Below are 18,965 nucleotides of genomic sequence, written 5' to 3' on the forward strand. Positions count from 1 at the left end.
CTCTGTAATGTGCGGCATGCTAATAAAATCCAATGTTGTTAGTGGGCAAGCATATGTCACATGGAATATAAGGTGGAAAAAAATGAGGTTATGCAGTTTGATAGGAGGAAATGATGTGCAGTGTATTTGTTAAATGGTAAGTGGGTCAAAATGTAGAAGGACAAAGGCACTTGTGTGTCTTTGTCAATAAGTCATTGAAAGCTAACATGCAGGTGCGGCAAGCAATTAGGAAGACTAATGGTATTTTATCCTTTATTACAAGAGGATTTGTGTATAGGAGTAGTGAAAGCTTGGTTCAGCTGAATAGAACCTTGTTCAGAAAGCACCTGGAGTACAGTGTGTAGTTTTGGCCCCCTTACCCTCGGAAGGATGTTATTGCCATAGAGGGAGTGCAACGAAGCTTCACAAAACTTGTTGCTGGGATGGCAGGATTGTCCTATGAAGAGAGGTTAGTAAACTGGGCCTGTTCTCTAGAGTTTCGAAGAATAAGAGAAGATCTAATTGAAACCTACAAAATACTTAAAGGGATAGACAGGGTAGATAAAACTAAGATGTTTCCCCTGGTTAAGGAGTCTAAGAGGGAAGCCCCTTCGGAGCTGGATGAAAAGACGTTTTTTTTTCCTCAGACGCTTGTGAATCTTTGGAATTTTCTGCCTCAGAGGTCTGTGGAAGCTCAGTCGTTTACTATGTTTAAAGCAGAGATTGACAAATTTCTAAATACCATTGACATAAAGGGATATGAGGATAATGTGGAAATAAAACATTGAAGTGGCTGATCAGCCATGATTGTATTGAATGGTAGAGCAGACTAGATGGGCTGAATGGACTACTCCTACTCCTATTTTCCTATGTACCCTGGGAAACTGCACTGTATACTCCACCCTCCAGCACCAATCTGTAAAATAACTGTTCTTCATTTCTCTCTATTTTCCGTCCCTGATTCTGCGTTATATCCACACTGTCATTGTCCCATTCAACCGTGAATTTCATTTTTCAGAACAAGTCTATGAAATGCCATTTAATCATAGGCCTTTTTGAAAATCCATAGACATAACACGAACCAGACTACCCTCATAAACACTAGCTGCTGCATCATCAAAGAACTCTATCAAGTTTATCAGACATGCTTTGCCATTAACCCTGTTCTATTACCACACGTTCTTCAAAATATGATATATTTCTGCAGGTTTATAGTGTCTAGAAATTTCCAGCCACTGATGTTAGAGTGACACTATAGGGTTAATCCAATCTCTCCTTTTATAAAGAGTGTGTAATATTTACAACCTCTGTCACCAATTCCATATCCAAGGAGTATTGAAAAGCCTGGCCAGTGCATCTGCTGTTTCCACCATTCCTTCCTTCAGCATCCCTCATACATGTCATCAAAACCGGGTAAATGTTCCACTTCGTTGAAATACAAAAAAAAATGTTCACTTGAAAATAGTAAACCAAACCTGTTTGTTTAGCGACCATGATTAATGTCAGTCTCCATGGACCCTAATTGTATCACTGGAGGGTTCTTCTCTTCTATTAATAAGAAAGTCCTTTCAGTCTGTTATCCCATCGTGTCCGTGGGAACATCAACCCGGTACTAACAGGGATTAGCAGCTCCAGTGAGAGAGAGAGGCCAGATCAGAATCTGAGAACAATAGATTTGAATGTTACACAATGGATCAGAATCTGAAAACGAGACATTGGAATGCTAAAACAATGGGCCAGAATCTGAGAACAATCGATTGGAATGTTACAACAATGGACATGAGTTTATCCCATTGGTTTGACTATTTAACTGCAGATTATTATTGGGTAAAATTCGATGACCGGATCTTTTATGCACTGAAGATGATTCAGGCGATTTACTATCCTCTCCTCGCAATTGTTGGTGTACCCGGTAAGTCTCTTCATCCAACTATTAGATCTATAAACTACATTTAACTGAATTAGTATTCTTTCATTTAAGTCATGGGAAGACTGAAGCTACTACCTTCACTCTCTGTCACAAACACCATACTTTATCCATAATCAGCATTTTTCTCAGTGGGGTTCAACCAGTCCCTTTACAAATTCTGGTATCGAGTCAACGCTGAGCAGAGTTCATCCTCATATTGTCTCCATCACTCATCCTTCGTACTAGCAGCTCTGTAATACCGCCCGTCACCACCTCTGCCTCAGCAGATCTGCTGCATAAACCTCATCCATGCCTTTGCTAAATCTACACGTGATCATTCCAATTCTATCCTGGTCACCCTCCCAGTTACAACCCTCATAGACCACAGCCCATCCAGAACTCTGCTGCCCGCATCCCAATTCACAACAAATCCCGATCACTCATCACCCCTCTGCTCACTGAACTACATCGGTTCCCAGTCTGGCAGAACCCCAATTTTAATATTCCAATTCTTGTGTTTGAATCTCTCCATGGTCTCACCCTTCCAATTACTCCCATTTTTTAAACACATTCATGGGATATGGAGTTCCCTGGCTAAGCCAGCATTTATTGCACATCCCTAATTACCATTGAAAAGGTGGTGGTGAGCTGCCTTCTTGAACTGTTGCAGTCGATGTGGGATAGGTACACGCACAGTGCTGTTAGGAATTAATTTCCAGGATTTTGACCCAGCGACAGTGCAGGAATGACGATATAGTTCCAATTCAGGATGGTGTGTGACTTGGATGGGTGCTTGCAGGTAGTGGAGTTCCCATGTATTTGCTGCCCTTGTCCTTCTCTTTGGTAGTGGTCGCGGATTTTGAAAGTGCTGTCTCAGGAGCCTTGGTGCATTGCTACTGTGCATCTTGTAGATGGTACACACTGCTGCCACTGTGCGTCGGTGGTGGAGGGAGTGAATGTTTGTGGATGGAGTGCCAATCAAGTGGGATGGATGATTTGTCCTGGATGGTGTCGAGCTTCTTGAGTGTTGTTGGAGCTGCACCCATCCAGGCAAGTGAAGAGTATTCCCTCACACGCCTGACTTGTGCCTTGGAGATGGTGGGCAGCCTTTGGGGAGTCAGGAAGTGAGTTACTCGCCGTAGGATTCCAAGCCTCTGACGTGCTCTTGTAGCCACGGTATTTATATGGCAATTCCAGTTCAGTTTCTAGTCAACGGTAACCCCGAGGATGTTGACAGTGGGGGATTCAGCGATGGTAATGCCATTGAATGTCAAGGGGAGATGGTTCGTTTCTCTCATGTTGGAGATGGTCATTGCTTGGCACTTGTTTGGCGCGCAAGTTACTTGCCACGTATCAGCCTATGCCTGGACATTGGCCAGGTCTCCTTGCATTTCTACACGGACTGCTTCAGTATCTGAGGAGTCGTGAATGTGCTGAATATAGTGCAATCATCAGCGAACATCCGCACTTTTGACCTTTTGATTGAAGGAAGGTCATTGATGAAGCAGCTGCAGATGGTTGAGCCTAGGACACTACCTTAAGGGACTCCTGCAGTGATGTCCTGGAGCTCAGATGACTGATCTTAAACAACCAAATTATCTTCCTTTGCGTCAGGCATGACTCCAGCCAGCGGAGAGATTTACTCCTGATTTCCATTGACTTCAGTTTTGTGCAGGCTCCTTGATGCCATATTCGTTCAAATGCTGCCTTGATGTCCCCTGTCCATCCCCATATTCCTGCAAATCTTTTGTTTTCAAGGCTTTTTCCAATTCCCTCTCTGTCGTCCGTGGCAGTGGTTTTTGATCTACAGCGCCACTGGTGCCAGCAATAAAGAAGGTGGATCCATAAAATGATGTGAGCCACACTGCCATCCACTTCTGGGGGACCAGAGCAATACCGCATACTGCCAGTGCTCCAGCCTGAACGTACCATACATATGCTGTTAAGGGGTTTGATAGCATAGCGGTAATATGATTGGTCTAGTAATCCAGAGGCCAGGGCTAATTCTCTGGGGTCAGGAGTTCACATCCCACCATGACAGCGTGTGGAATGTAATTAATTCAATTAATTGATAAAAATTATTGATAGTTAAAATCCTGTCTCAGTAATCGTGCCATGGAACTATCATCAATTTTCGTTAAAACCCAGGCGGTTAGCTAATGTCGTTTAGGAGAAGAAATCTGTCATCCTTACCTTGCCTGGCCTACATGTAACTGTTGAACCACAGAAATGTGGTTGACTCTTAATTGCCCTCTGGAATGGCTTAGCAAGCCACTCAGTTGTCAAGGACTATCAGGGATTAACAACAAATTCTGGCTCAGCCAGTGACGCCCACATCGCATAAAAGAATAAAAAAAGGTGCATGGAGGCGTCTCAATGTGATGTCAGTGTACCATTCCAACAGCTTTGATGCACGTCTTTGAATCCTGGTCTGTGCATGTCCACTGACCGCCGCGTTACTCACTCTCAACTGAACCTACATTCAGCAGCACGAGGAACCCCATCCAGAGTTATTTAAAAGGAACAGGCATCCAACTAACAGGTGAGGAGCTTTTGACTTGCGTCTGCTATTGCAAAGTTGGTGGACGTGCTGTGGATGGTTTTCTGTAGGTTGTGTTGTGAGCTTTAAACGTTCAGGGAGGCCATAGGATTCGGCGATTCAAATCTGTTCTCGATATGGGGACTTTAGTTGCAATGTCTCTGGGTCTGTAACATGACCAACAAATGGAGCAGAGGCTGCAGAGAGGGGAAGCTCTGTAAAGAGGGAGGACGAGGGGGCTCTGCCCTCCCCACCCTGTGTTTTCCAAGAGCAATTTTCCTTCCTGCACCTAACCCAGGAACAGTGTGTGAGGTGACTCTGATTCAATAAGGATGTGGTCACAGAGCTGTGATCTTTCTGGAAAGGAGCGGGTGACATGCTCGTCATCTTCCAGTATGGTGTCCATCGATCTATCCGCTTGGTGACAGAGCCCATCTCTGCTGGGTTCGGAGAATATATTTTTTTCCCTCAGCAGGGAGAAGTGGAATAAGAGATCCCGTGGTTTTGTCATGATAGTGGGATTCGCGGTGTTGTACGTGACTCCAAGGGGTCCCCATGACAAGGGAGAGAGGTACAGAGCGAACTCTCACTCCATTGATCAACAAGGGAGTCAAGGGTTATTGGGGACAAGCAGGAAAATGGAGTTCAAGCCACAATAAGATGAGCCATAATTGTATTAAAGATTGGAGCAGGCTTGAGGGGCCAACTGCCCTACTCTGCCTCTATGTTTATGTTCTTATTAATGTGCACTTAGTGTGTGACCGACCCAGTTGGTGAAGCTCCACTATCTGGCAGCAGCCACGGTACCTTTATTGTGAAACAGGCAGCCAGTCCCATAATCTTCAGATCTCCATAGAGAACCAGAATGTGGCTTCTTGGAGGAGAAGGCTTCCCCCCTCTATACACGGCTCATGACCTCTGATCTCCATGAACTCACCTCCACCAACACCTCAACTACTAACCAGCTAACTGTAGAATGTAAGCAATGTAGCCGCGAGAAAGATCCTGGAATAGACCATCGGCCTCATGAAACAATGCTTCCGATGTCTGAACCGCTCGGGGGGAGCCCTCCAATACACACTGGAGGAGGTGTCCAAGTTCATGTTGTTCTGCAGAACCCTTCTTATCATCACCATCATTGGGACAAAGGCATTGCGACCATTGTGTTAAAATGATGTCATTCAGCCTTGCATTATTCCCTTGTGCCCTAACAAGTCGACATTTGCTCTGTCTTCCAGACTGATATCATTTCTCTTCTATATTTGGCTGTGTATGACCGCAAACTGTACCTCCACTCTATATCCCATCCCCCTGCCCCGCCACCCAACAGCGCTAGCAAACCTCCCTGCAGGGATTTTGGTCCCGTACAGGTTCAGGTGGAACCCGTCCGATTTGTACAGGTCCCACTTCCGCCAGAAACAGACGCAGTGTTCGAGGAATCTAAAGCTTTCCCTCCTACACCATCTCCTCAGCCAAGCATCCATCTGCTCTACTCTCCTATTCCTATACTTACTGGCATGTGACACCGGGAGTATTCCAGAGATTGCAACCTTTGAGGTCGTGCTTTTTAATCTGCTACCTAGCTCCCGAAATTCTTGTTGAAGGATCACCTCTCTCTGTCTGCTTATGTCATTGGTACCAATGTGTACCACGGCCTCTGTCTGTTCACCCTTCGTCTTCAGAATGATCTGCAGCCGCTTCGTGACATCCTTGACCCCAGCACCAGGTCGGCAACATATCATCCGGTAGTCACACTTGCAGCCACAGAAACGCCTGTGTGTACCCCTTACGATAGAATCTCCTATATAGCTCTTCCACTCTTTTTATCCCCTGCTGTGCAGCTAAGACACCCGTGGTGTCACAGACTTGGCCCTTGCCGCATTCTCCTGAGAAGTTATCTCCCCCAAACATATTCAAAGAAGAATATCTGTTCGGGAGGGTGATGGACCCAAGGGAGTCCTGCTTGACCTGCCTAGTGCTTCTACTCTGCCTGGCCGTCACACATTCCCTTTCTGCCTTGAACGTTTTAGCCAGACTCCTCCATGCTTTTTGACAGTGACAATCGACTGTGTGACAGTCCTGCCACTGCACAAAGCATCTCAAGATACATCCTTATGAACATTTCCTGTAAGCTGCCCCATCAAATTTCTTATTAGAGTCCTGTGTAACATACAAATTTGTTATCTCACTCCCTGAGGTACAGGCAGTGCAAGTATTTGATCTGGTTCTGCGAGTGTCAGACCAAGTGACCGTGTCTCATCATCAGTTTTTCACAGCTGTTCTCTCTCTGGCTGCTGGAGGCCCAGTGACTGGGAAGCCAGAGTTTTGGCTAACTTTGGAAAGTATAAAATCATAAGGAAACGGCTGGTTCGAGGGATGAATGGGATGGAAAGCAGGTGATCCATGGTCTCACCATATGCAGCTTGCACAACATCCCAGATAGCAGGATGTGGGGAGGTGGGAGTTTTGGGACATAAAACACGAATATCGTATCATCCTGAATGCTCTCAGTGATTACAGCTGCTATGCGCTCTGCCACAGCCGGCCCCATAACGTGGAAAATCATCGCCTCCCTCATGCTCAGTGGATGAAGTTAATGCCTGGCACCCGCCAGTTCACTGTTGCTCCCTGTGATTATGGGCCACCTTGTTCTGCAAAAGAGAGGGCAGAATGTCAGTGATTGTGTTGCACTGAGTTTACATGCTGTGCCTGCTTTAGCTGAATAGCTGGAGGTATGTGGAGGCACTGAGAGGTGGGTGAGAGGCTGGCATCAGTGGAAGCTGTCTGAGGGTGTTGTGGCGTATATGAATGTTAGGAGTGAGTCTTGAGTGTGAGGGACTGATGATGGGTGAGTGATGGGTGTGTGGTATATTGAGCAGTGTGAGACATTGGTAGTATTGTGGTAGGAGATGCCATGTGGAGATGACTTCACTGACATTGGCCACCCGTGTAAACTCATTAAACTTCTGGCACTGTTGCCGGGTCCTCGGGGCCAGATCTCTTGCATTGACCTCCCTCGCCACCTGATCCCATTCCCTTCGGAGGCGTTCCTTGAGGGTCTACGCCCCAGCCCAGAAACATGGCCTCTTTCCTCCATGATTAAGGCTTCAAGTGCCTCATCCATGAACCGCACAGCTGTGTCTTTGCCCAAGTATTCCATTTACCTTGTCTACATTTGCATCATTCACAGTCAGCAGCAGCAGCCTCCTGTGTCTCAGTGTCGCTTCACTATAAGAGGGATTGACTGCATTTAAGAGCTGGATCCTGGTTGAAACAAGAGCCAGTTTCACACACAGTTAGCCCCCCCCCCCTCCCTTAAGCGTTCACACAGAATGCAGCGCGTGTCATCCTGGGTGGCACGTAAAATTCATGGAAATGAGGAGGCAGCAGGAAGTTTGTGTGTCACCTGCCTCAACAGTAACCGGCACAGGCAGATCACAAATTGCAATCCCGACGTTCAAAAAACAGCACACATCTCTCTCTCCCCCTCCACGCTCAATCTATTGCTTATAGAATCAGAGATTAATGAAGCGTTGAGGGAGGCTATTCAGCCCATTATGTAAATGCTGTATCTTAAGAGTTGGAAGCTCGCTGAATCGTGGGACAGCCTTGCACGCTGTTCAGCCCTGCTAAGAGCGCAGGCAGACATGAGACAGCAGCATAAGTATGTTTGCTGCTTGCCTCAGCAGTAGAGGCGTGGACAGATCACGAATCAAAATCCCTGTGCCTGAAAACTTTTGCAAACTTCTGTTTCTCTCTGTTTCGAGTTCCCTTCCTCTCTTTCACCTATTTCCCTTCCTCTCTATTGCACATAGAATCGGAGAAGGATGCATCACAGAAGGAGACTATTTAGCCTATTGTGTCATCGAGTCACAGAATGTCAGTGCTGCCTCTTGGAAAGAGCTATCGAATTAGTTCCAATACCCTCCTCTTTGCCTAGACTCCGACATTTTGCCTGTTTATATAATTATTAGAATCGCTTTTGAAAGATATTATTGAATCTGCTTCCACCATGTTTTCAGGCAATGAATTCCAGATCCCAACAACTCGCAACTTTCTCCTCACTACCCCTTTGGTTCTTTGCCAAACACCTTCAATCGGTGTCTTCTTAATGTGGCACTTTCTGACACTGCGTGCAGTTTTGCTTTAATTACCTTATCAAGGGGGCGGCACAGTGGCACAGTGGTTAGCACTGCAGTCTCACAGCTCCAGGGACCCAGGATCTATTCCGGATACTGCCTGTGTGGAGTTTGCAATTTCTCCCTGTGTCTGCGTGGGTTTTCTCCGGGTGCTCCGGTTTCCTCCCACAAGCCAAAAGACTTGCAGATTGACAGATAAATTGGCAATTATAAATTGTCACTAGTATAAGTAGGTGGTAGGGAAATATAGGGACAGGTGGGAATGTTTGGTAGGAATATAGGATTAGTATAAATGGGTGGTTGATGTTCGGCACAGTCTCGCTGGGCCGAAGGGCCTGTTTCAGTGCTGTATCTCTAAAACCCTTCACGATTTTAACCTTCCATCTTAAATCTCCCACGAACATGCACTGCTCTAAAGAAAACAATCTCATCTTTTCCAATCTCTCCACGTAACTGAAGCCCTGGATTGTGTCCTGTTTGACCCGAGATAAGCTTTCGACCACATATACACACCTTCACTGAAATGGCTTATTCCCCCTCTACAACATCGCTCGACTCTGCCCAAGTCTCAGCTCCTCTGCTCAAATCCCTCATTCATGACTGTGTTACCTCCAGACTTGACTATTCCAATGGCCTACTGCTGGTCTCCCACATTCTACTGTCTGTGAACATCAGTTCATCAAAAACTCTGCTGCTGACGTTTTAAGTAACTCACAGCTACTCCCCTTCACCTATCAGTGCTGTGCTCACTCACCTACAATGATTATAGAGTAACAAATGCCTTGATTTCAAAATTTCTGTTCTTGATTCCAAATTCCTTAATGGTATCAGCATACCCTGGGCTGGATTTTGTGGGCATTCCTGAGTCGATATCGGAGGAGGGGGCCAGAGAATTGTGACGGGTGGCGGGACCGGAGGGCCCGTCAGCACTTCATTGACGTCCTTCCTCCCCAGAGTCCAGTTGAAGCCTTTAAGTACCCTATTAAGAACCACTTAAGGTCTCCTTTCCACCGCCGCTGGGATCTAACCAGTGGTCATCGCTGCCAGTAACAGTGCTGCTACTGTTGAGCCGCTGGCCCTGTGCTGGGGCGGCTTCTGTTGGAGGCAGGCCCTCATCTTTAAAGAGACTGGCGTGGACATTTTTACAAGGAAACGCCGGATCACTCGGCTTTGGGGGCGGGGTGGGTGTGGCACTAAAAGGCTGAGGCGTGGTTCATCCTGGCGCTGTGAGCCCCGCCTCTTACAGAGCTCCAGCTCCTTAACTCTGTAATCTACCCCCGGCCCAAACACAGCAAGCTCATCTCATACTATCCTCTTGTGCATCTCTGAATTTATAATCTTCACCATTGGTGGCGGTATCTTCAGTTGCCTGGGCCATAAGCTCTGTGATGCTCTTTCCACAACTGTCTGCCTTTGAAGACAATGCTTAAAACCTAACCCTTTTACCCATCTTACCTAAAATATTCTTATGTGAGTCGATCTCTTATTTTCGTATGTAATGTGCCTTGGGAGGTTGTAATACATTAAAGGCGCTTTGGAAATGTTATTGTTTCTGGGACGTGCCATTTCAGACAGCCAGTACGGACACGATTGGCTGAATTCCATCCTTATGTGAGGTAAGAATTCTGTGATTCTGCCCATTCCACCACCCCTGTCGATGCCCTGTTGAATTATATAACGATCTTCACTGCACTTACACGCTTCATGACTTCTGCACATTTTGAAAATTATGCCTGAAGCCCGCAGTCTACCTATTCAATGTATTTCAGAAACAGCAGTGTTCCTGGTGCTGAACCATGGAGATCAGTACTGTATACTTCCCTCCAGTTCAGAAAACAGCCATTCACCACAATGTTGATAAAATACCTCATAAAATGTGTTAATGTCCACATCAGTATATAGTGGGGTGCTGATGTATTATAAAGCTATTAGACATGAAATTGTTACTCTTATTTTATTAACTGCTCAATCCACCGCTCTTTCCATCTGAAATCCCTGTTTTTTGATTACATTTCGAAATCCAACCATGAATATTTAATTTATACCCTGTGTGGAATTTAATGGGCCCACAGGAGATTGGATAAGCGTGGAGGGGCCCATAGAATGGTGAATAAGCCAACCTTGCTGTCGAGACGCTAATTAAAGCTCTTAAGTGTAATTACACGAACTGTTGATGGGAGCCCTGCTACTTGTTCAGGCCGCCCAGTAAAGCAATACAGCCTCCCATTCGGATCTGGGGAGGCTTCCTCCGTGGGTAGTCCATGACACATGGACTGACACCCGGCAGCAAAGACCGCTTCTATGCTAAACACTCCCTCACTCAACAAGCACACTGACCTACCTTCCAGGGCTACTGGACTTGAACCGGCGACTCTGCCACAGTCCCCCGGGCCCTGGGACTCCAAGGCTGCTCCTGGTTCCAGGCCTGGTATAGTACCAACAGTGGCCTCCTGTTCTTGACTGACCGAAGCTACCCCATATCACTTACTTGGGGACCTGGTCTGCAACGATGGCTCTGATCCCAGACATTGTATAATACTGGCAGTGGTCCCGCTTCTTGATTGGCTATGGTTACCCAACCACTCATACCTGCAGTCCAGATCTTCAGCGAAGGGCCTGGTCCCAGGCCTGATATTGTACTGGCAGTGACCCGCGCTTCCTTACAGTCCCAGGCGACCCTGCCACACATATCAGGATTATGGGTCTCCAGCAGTGGTCCTGGTCCAAGATCAGCTGCAGCACCGGCTGTGACCCCTCGTCCCCGACTGTTCATGGCCAGCCCACCAGACGTACCCGGAGTGCGAACTCCAGTGAAGTCCTGGTCCCAGACCTGGTGTAGTCCTGGAAGTTCCATTGTTCCCGGTGGAATTGCAGATACTATTGAGCTGTTGGCACAAAAACAAGAAATGCTGGGAATACTCAGCAGGTCTGGCAGAATCTGTGAAGAGACAAGCAGAGTTAACGATTCAGCTCAGTGACCCTTCTTCAGAACTGGCAAATATTGCAAGATTTTAAGCAAGTAAAGCGGAGGTGGGGCATGAGATTAGAAAGGAGAAGATGTAGATAGGACAAGGTCACAGAGAATAACCAACCAGAAGGTCATGGAGAAAAAGCAAACAACATGTTAATGGTGTGTTGAAAGACAATGCATTAGTACAAATTGGGTGTTAACCGATTGAAAACTGAACAGCTGCAAGTACAAACATGAAAAAAATGAGGAAGAAAACTGAACAAACGAAGATGAAATATAATTAAATAAACACAAAAAAATAAAAAAAAGCTAAAAATAAAAGTAAAATGGGGGCCCGTCATGCTCTGAAATTATTGAACTCAATGTTCAGTCCAGCAGGCTGTACTGTGCCTAATGGATAAATGAGATGTTGTTCCTCGAGCTTGCATTGATGTTCACTGCAGTACGGCAGCAATCCCAGGACAGAGATGTGAGCATGAGAGCAGGGGGGACTGTTGAAATGGCAAGCAACCAGGAGCTCGGGGTCATGCTTTCGGACTGAGCAGAGGTGTTCTGCAAAGCGGCCACTCAGCCTGCGTTTTGTCTCCCCAAAGTGGAGGAGACCACATTGTGACCAGCGAATACTGCATACCACATTGAAAGAAGTGCATTTATATCGCTGCTTCACCTGAAAGGATTGTTTGGCACCTGGGATAGTGAGGAAAGAAGAGATAAATGGGCAGGTATTACACCTCCTGCGATTGCAGGGGAAGGTGCTGTGGGAAGGGGATCGAGGTGCTGGGGGGAATGGAGGAGTGGACCAGGGTGTCACGGAGGAAACTATCCCTTTGGAATGCTGACAGAGGAAGGGAGGGAAGATGCATTTGGTAGTGGCATCACGCTGGAGGTGGCAGAAATGGTGGAGGATGATCCTTTGGACACGGAGACTTAAGGGATGGAAAGTGAGGACAAGGGGAACCCTGTCGCGGTTCTGGGAGGGAGGAGAAGTGGTGAGGGTAGTGGTGCGGGAAATGGGCCGGGCACGTTTGGGGACCCTGTCAACCACAGGGGGGGGGGGGGGGGGTAGCGGAATTCCTCGGTTGAGGAAAAAGGAAGACATATCAGAAGCGCCATCATGGCAGGTACGCATCATCAGAGCAGATGCGTCGGAGAAGGAGAAACTGAGAGAATGGAATGGACTGCTTACAGGAGGCAGGGTGTGACGAAATGTCGTCGAGATAGCTTTGGGAGTATGTGGGCTGATAATAGCTATTAGTAGACAGCCTATCCCCAGAGATACAGCTAGAGAAGTCGAGGAAGGGAGACAAGTGTCAGAGATGGACCATGTAAAGGTGCGAGAGAGGTGGAAATTGGAAGCAAAGTTGATAAGGTTTTCCAGTTTAGGGAGGGAGTAGGAAACAGCACCAGTGCAGTCATCAATATACCAGAACATCAGTTGGAGGAGGGGGCCTGAGTCGGACTGGAACAAGGAATGTTCAACATACCCCACAAAAATAAAGGCATAACTAGCTCCCATGTGGGTACCCATTGTAACACCTTTTGCTGGAAGGAAGTGAGTGGAGTTGAAGGAGAAGTTGTTCAATGTGAGAACAAATTCAGCTACGCAGTGGAGGGTGGTGGTGGATGGGAACTGTTGGGCCTTTGTTGGGAGAGCCCTCAAACAATCCACCTACTTCCATGACTCTTCTGACTCCCTAGTCATTTTGACAATTTCCAGTTTCCTGGCTCCAACCGCCTCCTCTTCACTATGGATATCAAATCTCTTCACACATCCATTTCCCACCAGGAGGGCTCATTATTTGTTAAGAATTCGTTTTTTTTGAATAAATATTTACTTTTTGTTGATTAAACAAACCTGTGCTTTATTCTGGGGGACAAGGAGTGGAGGAAATTGGATGTTGTTCTGTGGTTGGGAAGATTTATTGATATCCTATGACCACTGGAGAAGCTGGACTGAAGTTACAGTCCACTCCTCCTGCCATGGTCATAACAAGGTTCAGCATGTTTGGCAGGCAGAATACCTATCCATAAAGGGCCTGGGACCAGAGAGCCAGACAGTTTATTGCCTGAGCACCACTGAATTGCGCTGGGTGGGGGCTCAATTTCTGAGTGGTTCCCCTCAACTTTTCAGCCCACCGTCCAGAACTCCACTGGCTCCATTAAATTCAGCTCCATGTCCCCATCAGAAATCCCTGTCACTGGTACAATAATTAGATCCATCACTAAATGCATGAACAACTGTACAAATGCCACCCGAAACTCCTTCAGTCTGCTGTTTTTATTCGCAAACTGATGTATAAATGCCCTAGTAATTTCCAATGGTGCTGTTACCATAGTGGCGATTGGGATTATTTGTTTCATTAATTTCTCAGTGGACTCATTCCCCATTATTGCTTTGAAATAATAGAATTCTGTGCAGCCTGTCACAGGTGAGGGAATCTCTCTGCAGTCCAACATTTAACTTTCTATACAAGAGGAACAGGGAGCAGATGCTGCACATCTGACATAAAAACAGGAAATGCTGGAAATATTCTGCAGGTCTGGCAGCACCTGTGGAGAAAGAAACGGAGTTCATGTTTCAGGTCGGTAATCCTTCATCAGAACTGGGAGTGATTAGAGATGGAACAGTTTATAAACTACGCAAAGTACGGTGGGGGGGGGGGGAGGGATTATGGTCAACGTTGATTTTAACAATTTCAATTTCATCCTTTTGTCATTTAATCTCTCCTGCCTTTCACTGTATCACAGACCTTCCCATATGTTCTTTCAGGTCCAGTCACTTAAATGCATCACTGGATACAGGAACAAATTTATAATTCTCAATCAAACTGGTAACTTTGCTCCCACCATGATGCATAATTTCATGTTTATTTTCCTTCCTCACAGTTAACTTGCTGACGATTCGGATCCTTTCTCGGGGAAAGTGTGGTCTCTCCAAGTGTGTTACTTACTACCTGGTGGCCATGTCAACAGCGGATCTACTGGTCATTATCCTCGACCTGATATTGAGGCACATTCCCATTGTTTATCGGGAAAAGTTTCAATTCCTGGACTCCGTTCCCTTGTGTAACATCCACGCCATCCTGCTTTACACAGCCACAGATTGGTCTGTCTGGTTCACCGTCACTTTTACCTTTGATCGATTTGTGGCCATTTGTTGCCAGAAGCTGAAAAGTAAATATTGCAGCGAGAAAACGGCGGCTTTGGTTCTGGGAACAGCGACTGTGTTGAGCTGTTTAAATAACATCATCTGGTTTTTTATGTTAACAGGTCGGTATTGGCTGAAAAACGCCCCCGGGTTTTGTGATGTATCAGCAGGTGTTCTGCTCTCTCCGGTCTGGGCAGCAATCGAGTTCTTTCATTACATTGTAACCCCATGTGTCCCACTTGTGCTGATTTTATTGCTCAATGCCCTCACTGTCCGATACATTTTAGTGAGCAGCAGAGGACGCCGGAGGCTCCGAGCTCACAGCCGTGGGGAGAGTCACAGAGACCCAGAGATGGAGAGCCGAAGGAAATCCATTATTTTACTGTTAGTTATCTCGGGGAATTTCATCCTGTTATGGGCAGTGTTAATCGTATATGCAACATGGCGGCGGATGTGGAATTTGGGGTATGAGCATGAGTTTGGGTCTGTTTATGTACCTGATTATCTGGTAGAATTGGGCTTCATGCTGCAGCTCCTGAGTTGCTGCACAAACACTGCGATTTATGCTGTGACCCAGACACAGTTCAGAGAGCAGTTCAAAAATTTGATGAAATATCCCTTTACTCCAATTGTTAAATTTGTTCAATGTTGTGAGCAACTGAATCATTGACTATTTCCAGAGCCTGCCACTCTGCTGACAAATTGGGTGCGGGGCCTGTCGCTATCATGCCGGAACAGGGCGGGTCGTTTCGCTGTGTTGACAGTGTGGTGACGGGGCCTGTAGCTCTGGCCACATAACGATGGCAGACCTGTCGCTGTTGCGACTGAGCAAGGGCGGAGCGAGGTCCTGTCGCCATGTTGTCAGAGCAGATTCAGAATCTGCAGCCGTTGGGACAGAGTGGAGGCTGGGCCTGTGGCTACAGTGAGAGTGCGTGGGAGTCATGTCGACATAATGAGAGAGCAGGTGTAGTGCCTGTCGCTTTAACCCTTTATAGTGGTTAATGAATGTGTTTCGGGCTGGAGGAAGGTTTGTTGTGGAGTTTCTCAGGGGTTGGTGTTGGAACCCTTGCTTTTCCTGATATATATCAATAACCTAGACCTTGGTGTGCAGGGCACAATTTCAAAGTTTTCAGATGATTATGAACCTTGAAAGCATTGTAAACTGTGAGGTGGCTACCTCAGAACTTTACAAGGACATAGACAAGCTGGTTGAATGGGCAAACAGGTGGCAGCTGAAGTTCAATGCAGTCAAATGTGAAGTGATTCATTTTGGTAAGAAGAACATGGAGAAGCAATATAAAATAAAGTGTACAATTCTAAAGTGGGTACAGGACCAGGCGGACCTGAGTGTATACGTGCATAAGTTGTGCCAGGTGGCAGGCCAGGTTGAGAGAGCGATTAATAAAGCATACAGTATTGTTGGCTTTATTAATAGCGGCATAGAGTACAAGAGCAAGGAAGTTATGTTAAACCTGTTCGGCCTCAGCTGGAGTATTGCTGGGCGCCACACTTGAGAAAAGACGTGTGGGAATTGGAGAGAGTACAGGAAAACATCTGGAGAATGGTTTCAGGGCTGAGGAATTTCAGTTATGGAGATAGATTGGAAAAGGTAGGACTGTTTGCCTTAACGAACAAAAGGCTGAGAGGTGATTTGACAGAGGTATTCAAAATCATGATGGGTGTGGTCAGAGTAGATAGATAGAAACTGTTCCCACTCCTGCATGGATTGAGAACGGGAGAGCACAGATGTAAATTATTTAGTAAGAGAAGTAAAAGAGATAGGAAGAAAAACTTTTTTCACGCAGTCAGCAGTTATGGTCTGGAATGTGCTGCCTGCAAACGTGGTGCAGGCGGGTTCAGTTGAAGCATTCAAAAGGGAATTACCCAGTTATATGAAACGGACGAATGTGCAGAGTTATGGAGAGAAGGTAGTGGAATGGAACTGAGTGAATTGCTGTTTCAGAGATCCAATGCAGAGACGACGGGCCGAATGGCCTCGTTCTGCGCTGCACCAATACTGTGAATCGATGATCTTTTAAAATCCATTCTGATACTTAATAGAACTTTGTAATCCTATATAATCCTTTATTACCCTTTATATTCCTATATAATGCTTTGTATTCCTTTAGACCCCGTTTGTTATCATGTTTTTACCTTTGATAATAAAGGCCTGCTCGGGTCTACAAAGGAAAACCCGACCTGAGCCCGACAGAACCACACCCGACCATTGTGCTCATCTGCACAAGGGTAAAATAACTGTTACAAAACCACATTTCTGGTCCAAAAAAATAAATTAACAGTGGAGCCACTTGCCAGTGATAGAGTGTGTCCGATCCGGCCCTACCCGAGCCCGAATGCCAGACCCGGAAGTGGACCTCGACCCAAACCCGACATATGCTGTCAGTCCCGTCAGGTTCGAGTTTGCTCACAGGCCTTTCCTCTATTGTGCTTAATAGGCCTTTACATGGCTTTATAATCCTACATAACACTTGATAATCATTTATAATACTTTATAACCCTTTATAATCTTTTAGACTCATTTTTTATCCTTTATAACACTTTATAATATGTTTGAATTCTTTTTAACCCTTTGTAATCCTGTATAATCTTTTACATCACTGCATAATACGTTATCGTACTTGAAAATCATTTGTAATGCTTTATAATAATTTATAACCGTTTATAATCATTTATGACTCGTTATAACCTTTTATAATATTTTATAACCCTTTATCATACTTTTCCACACTTTATAATATGTTACAGTACTTTATAATATTTTATAATACTTTATTATCTTTTATAAATCTTTGTAATCACATTAAAACCCTTCATAAGACATTATACCTGTTTATAACATCTCAGAATCAGACACAAAGATTTGATTCCTTTAGAAAATTCATAATTCTTCATAATTTCTAACATTTTATAATACTCTGTAAGCATTATAACTCTTTTAACAATTCTTTATAAACCTTTTATATTCCTTTATAATACTTTATAATACCCTATAATATAAGTTATTTAAAATGCAATAAGGATGACATTGGTACAATAGAGAGATGGGGATCACGATTTAGAATAAGTTTGGTTAGAGATGAGAAATAGTAAAGGTAAGTAGTTACATTCTGGAGTGATTTTTAGGTCTGCTAACAGTACCCAAGCTGTATGACAGCGGGAAATGCTGCGGGCTTGTTGGAAAGTTCTGAAGATGGGTGATTTTAATCTACTTATAGATAGACCGAATCAGGTTGGCAAAGGTAGCATGGATAATGTATTTGTAGTATTTTTTCGGTACAGATTCTTCCAGCAGCACGTTCTACCGCCAAACACAGAGCAAGCTATACTTGATCTGCTACTGTGCAATGAGACATGACTAATTAAAAACCTCATAGTGAAGGTACCCTGAGATAGCACTGATCATAAGATGATCAAATATCACATTCAGTTTGAGGGAGAGGCGGGCGAATCAGAGGCCAGTGTTTTAAACTTAAATAAAGGCAATTATGAAGGCATGAAGTAAGCTGGCTGAAGTAAACAGGCAAATTAGGTTAAGAGATGCAACAGAGATGCAGATGCAGACATTTAAGGAGTTATTTCAAAGTACTCAGAAAATATATAAATTCCAGTGAAAAGGAAAGATTCTAATGGAAGGATGGTCCTTCCGTGACTAACAAATGAAGTTAAAGATAGTATAAAATTGAAAGAAGCATTAATACAAAATCCATGTAGATGAGTGGCACGTCAGAGTATAAAGAACAGCAAAGTATGACTAAAAGGTAAATGACGAGGAAGAAATTAGAGTACAAGAGAATACCATCTAGGTGCTTAAAAACAGTTACGGTTTCGATAGGTATTTAAAAAGGAAAAAAATAAGTATCAGGAACTTTTGTCCTCTAGAGAGTGAGTCTGGTGAATTAATAATGGAAACTAAGGAGATGGTGGATGAAAGTAACATATCTTTTGCAGCTGTCTTCACTAAAGAGGATGCAAGTAACATCCCAGACATAATTGTAAATCAGAAGGTGAAAGGAAGGGAGGAACTTAAAACAACTGCAATCACCATGAAAAAGGTACTGAAAAAATAGGAGAAGGTAAAACTGATAAGTGCCCAGGTCCTGGTGGACTTCGTCTCAGGATCTTAAAAGAAGTGGCTGCTGAGAAAGTAGATGCACTGGTTTTAATTTGGCAAAATTCCCTGGATTCTAGAAATGTCCATCCGATTGAAAAATAGCAAATGCGACTCCTCTATTCAAGCAAGGAGGGAGACAGAAATCTGG

General features: G+C 45.1%; 1 protein-coding gene across 1 annotated transcript; it reads left to right on the forward strand.

The window, feature by feature from the left end:
• Positions 1–1,651: 1,651 nt before the first annotated feature.
• Positions 1,652–15,355, forward strand: LOC137363802 (probable G-protein coupled receptor 139). Its single transcript, XM_068027361.1, has 2 exons — positions 1,652–1,891; positions 14,424–15,355. The coding sequence occupies exons 1-2, from the start codon at positions 1,669–1,671 to the stop codon at positions 15,353–15,355; spliced, it is 1,155 nt and encodes a 384-aa protein (XP_067883462.1). The 5' UTR covers positions 1,652–1,668.
• The last annotated feature ends 3,610 nt before the right edge of the window (positions 15,356–18,965 follow it).

Source organism: Heterodontus francisci, unplaced genomic scaffold (genome assembly GCF_036365525.1).
Source record: "Heterodontus francisci isolate sHetFra1 unplaced genomic scaffold, sHetFra1.hap1 HAP1_SCAFFOLD_92, whole genome shotgun sequence".
NCBI classification, from domain to species: domain Eukaryota; kingdom Metazoa; phylum Chordata; class Chondrichthyes; order Heterodontiformes; family Heterodontidae; genus Heterodontus; species Heterodontus francisci.

Bases quoted from the DNA above. Each gene is read 5' to 3' on its own strand.
- LOC137363802 (XM_068027361.1), top strand. From the start codon at position 1,669: ATGGATCAGAATCTGAAAACGAGACATTGGAATGCTAAAACAATGGGC. The intron at 1,892-14,423 runs GTAAGTCTCTTC...CCTTCCTCACAG, and splicing joins CGCAATTGTTGGTGTACCCG to TTAACTTGCTGACGATTCGG.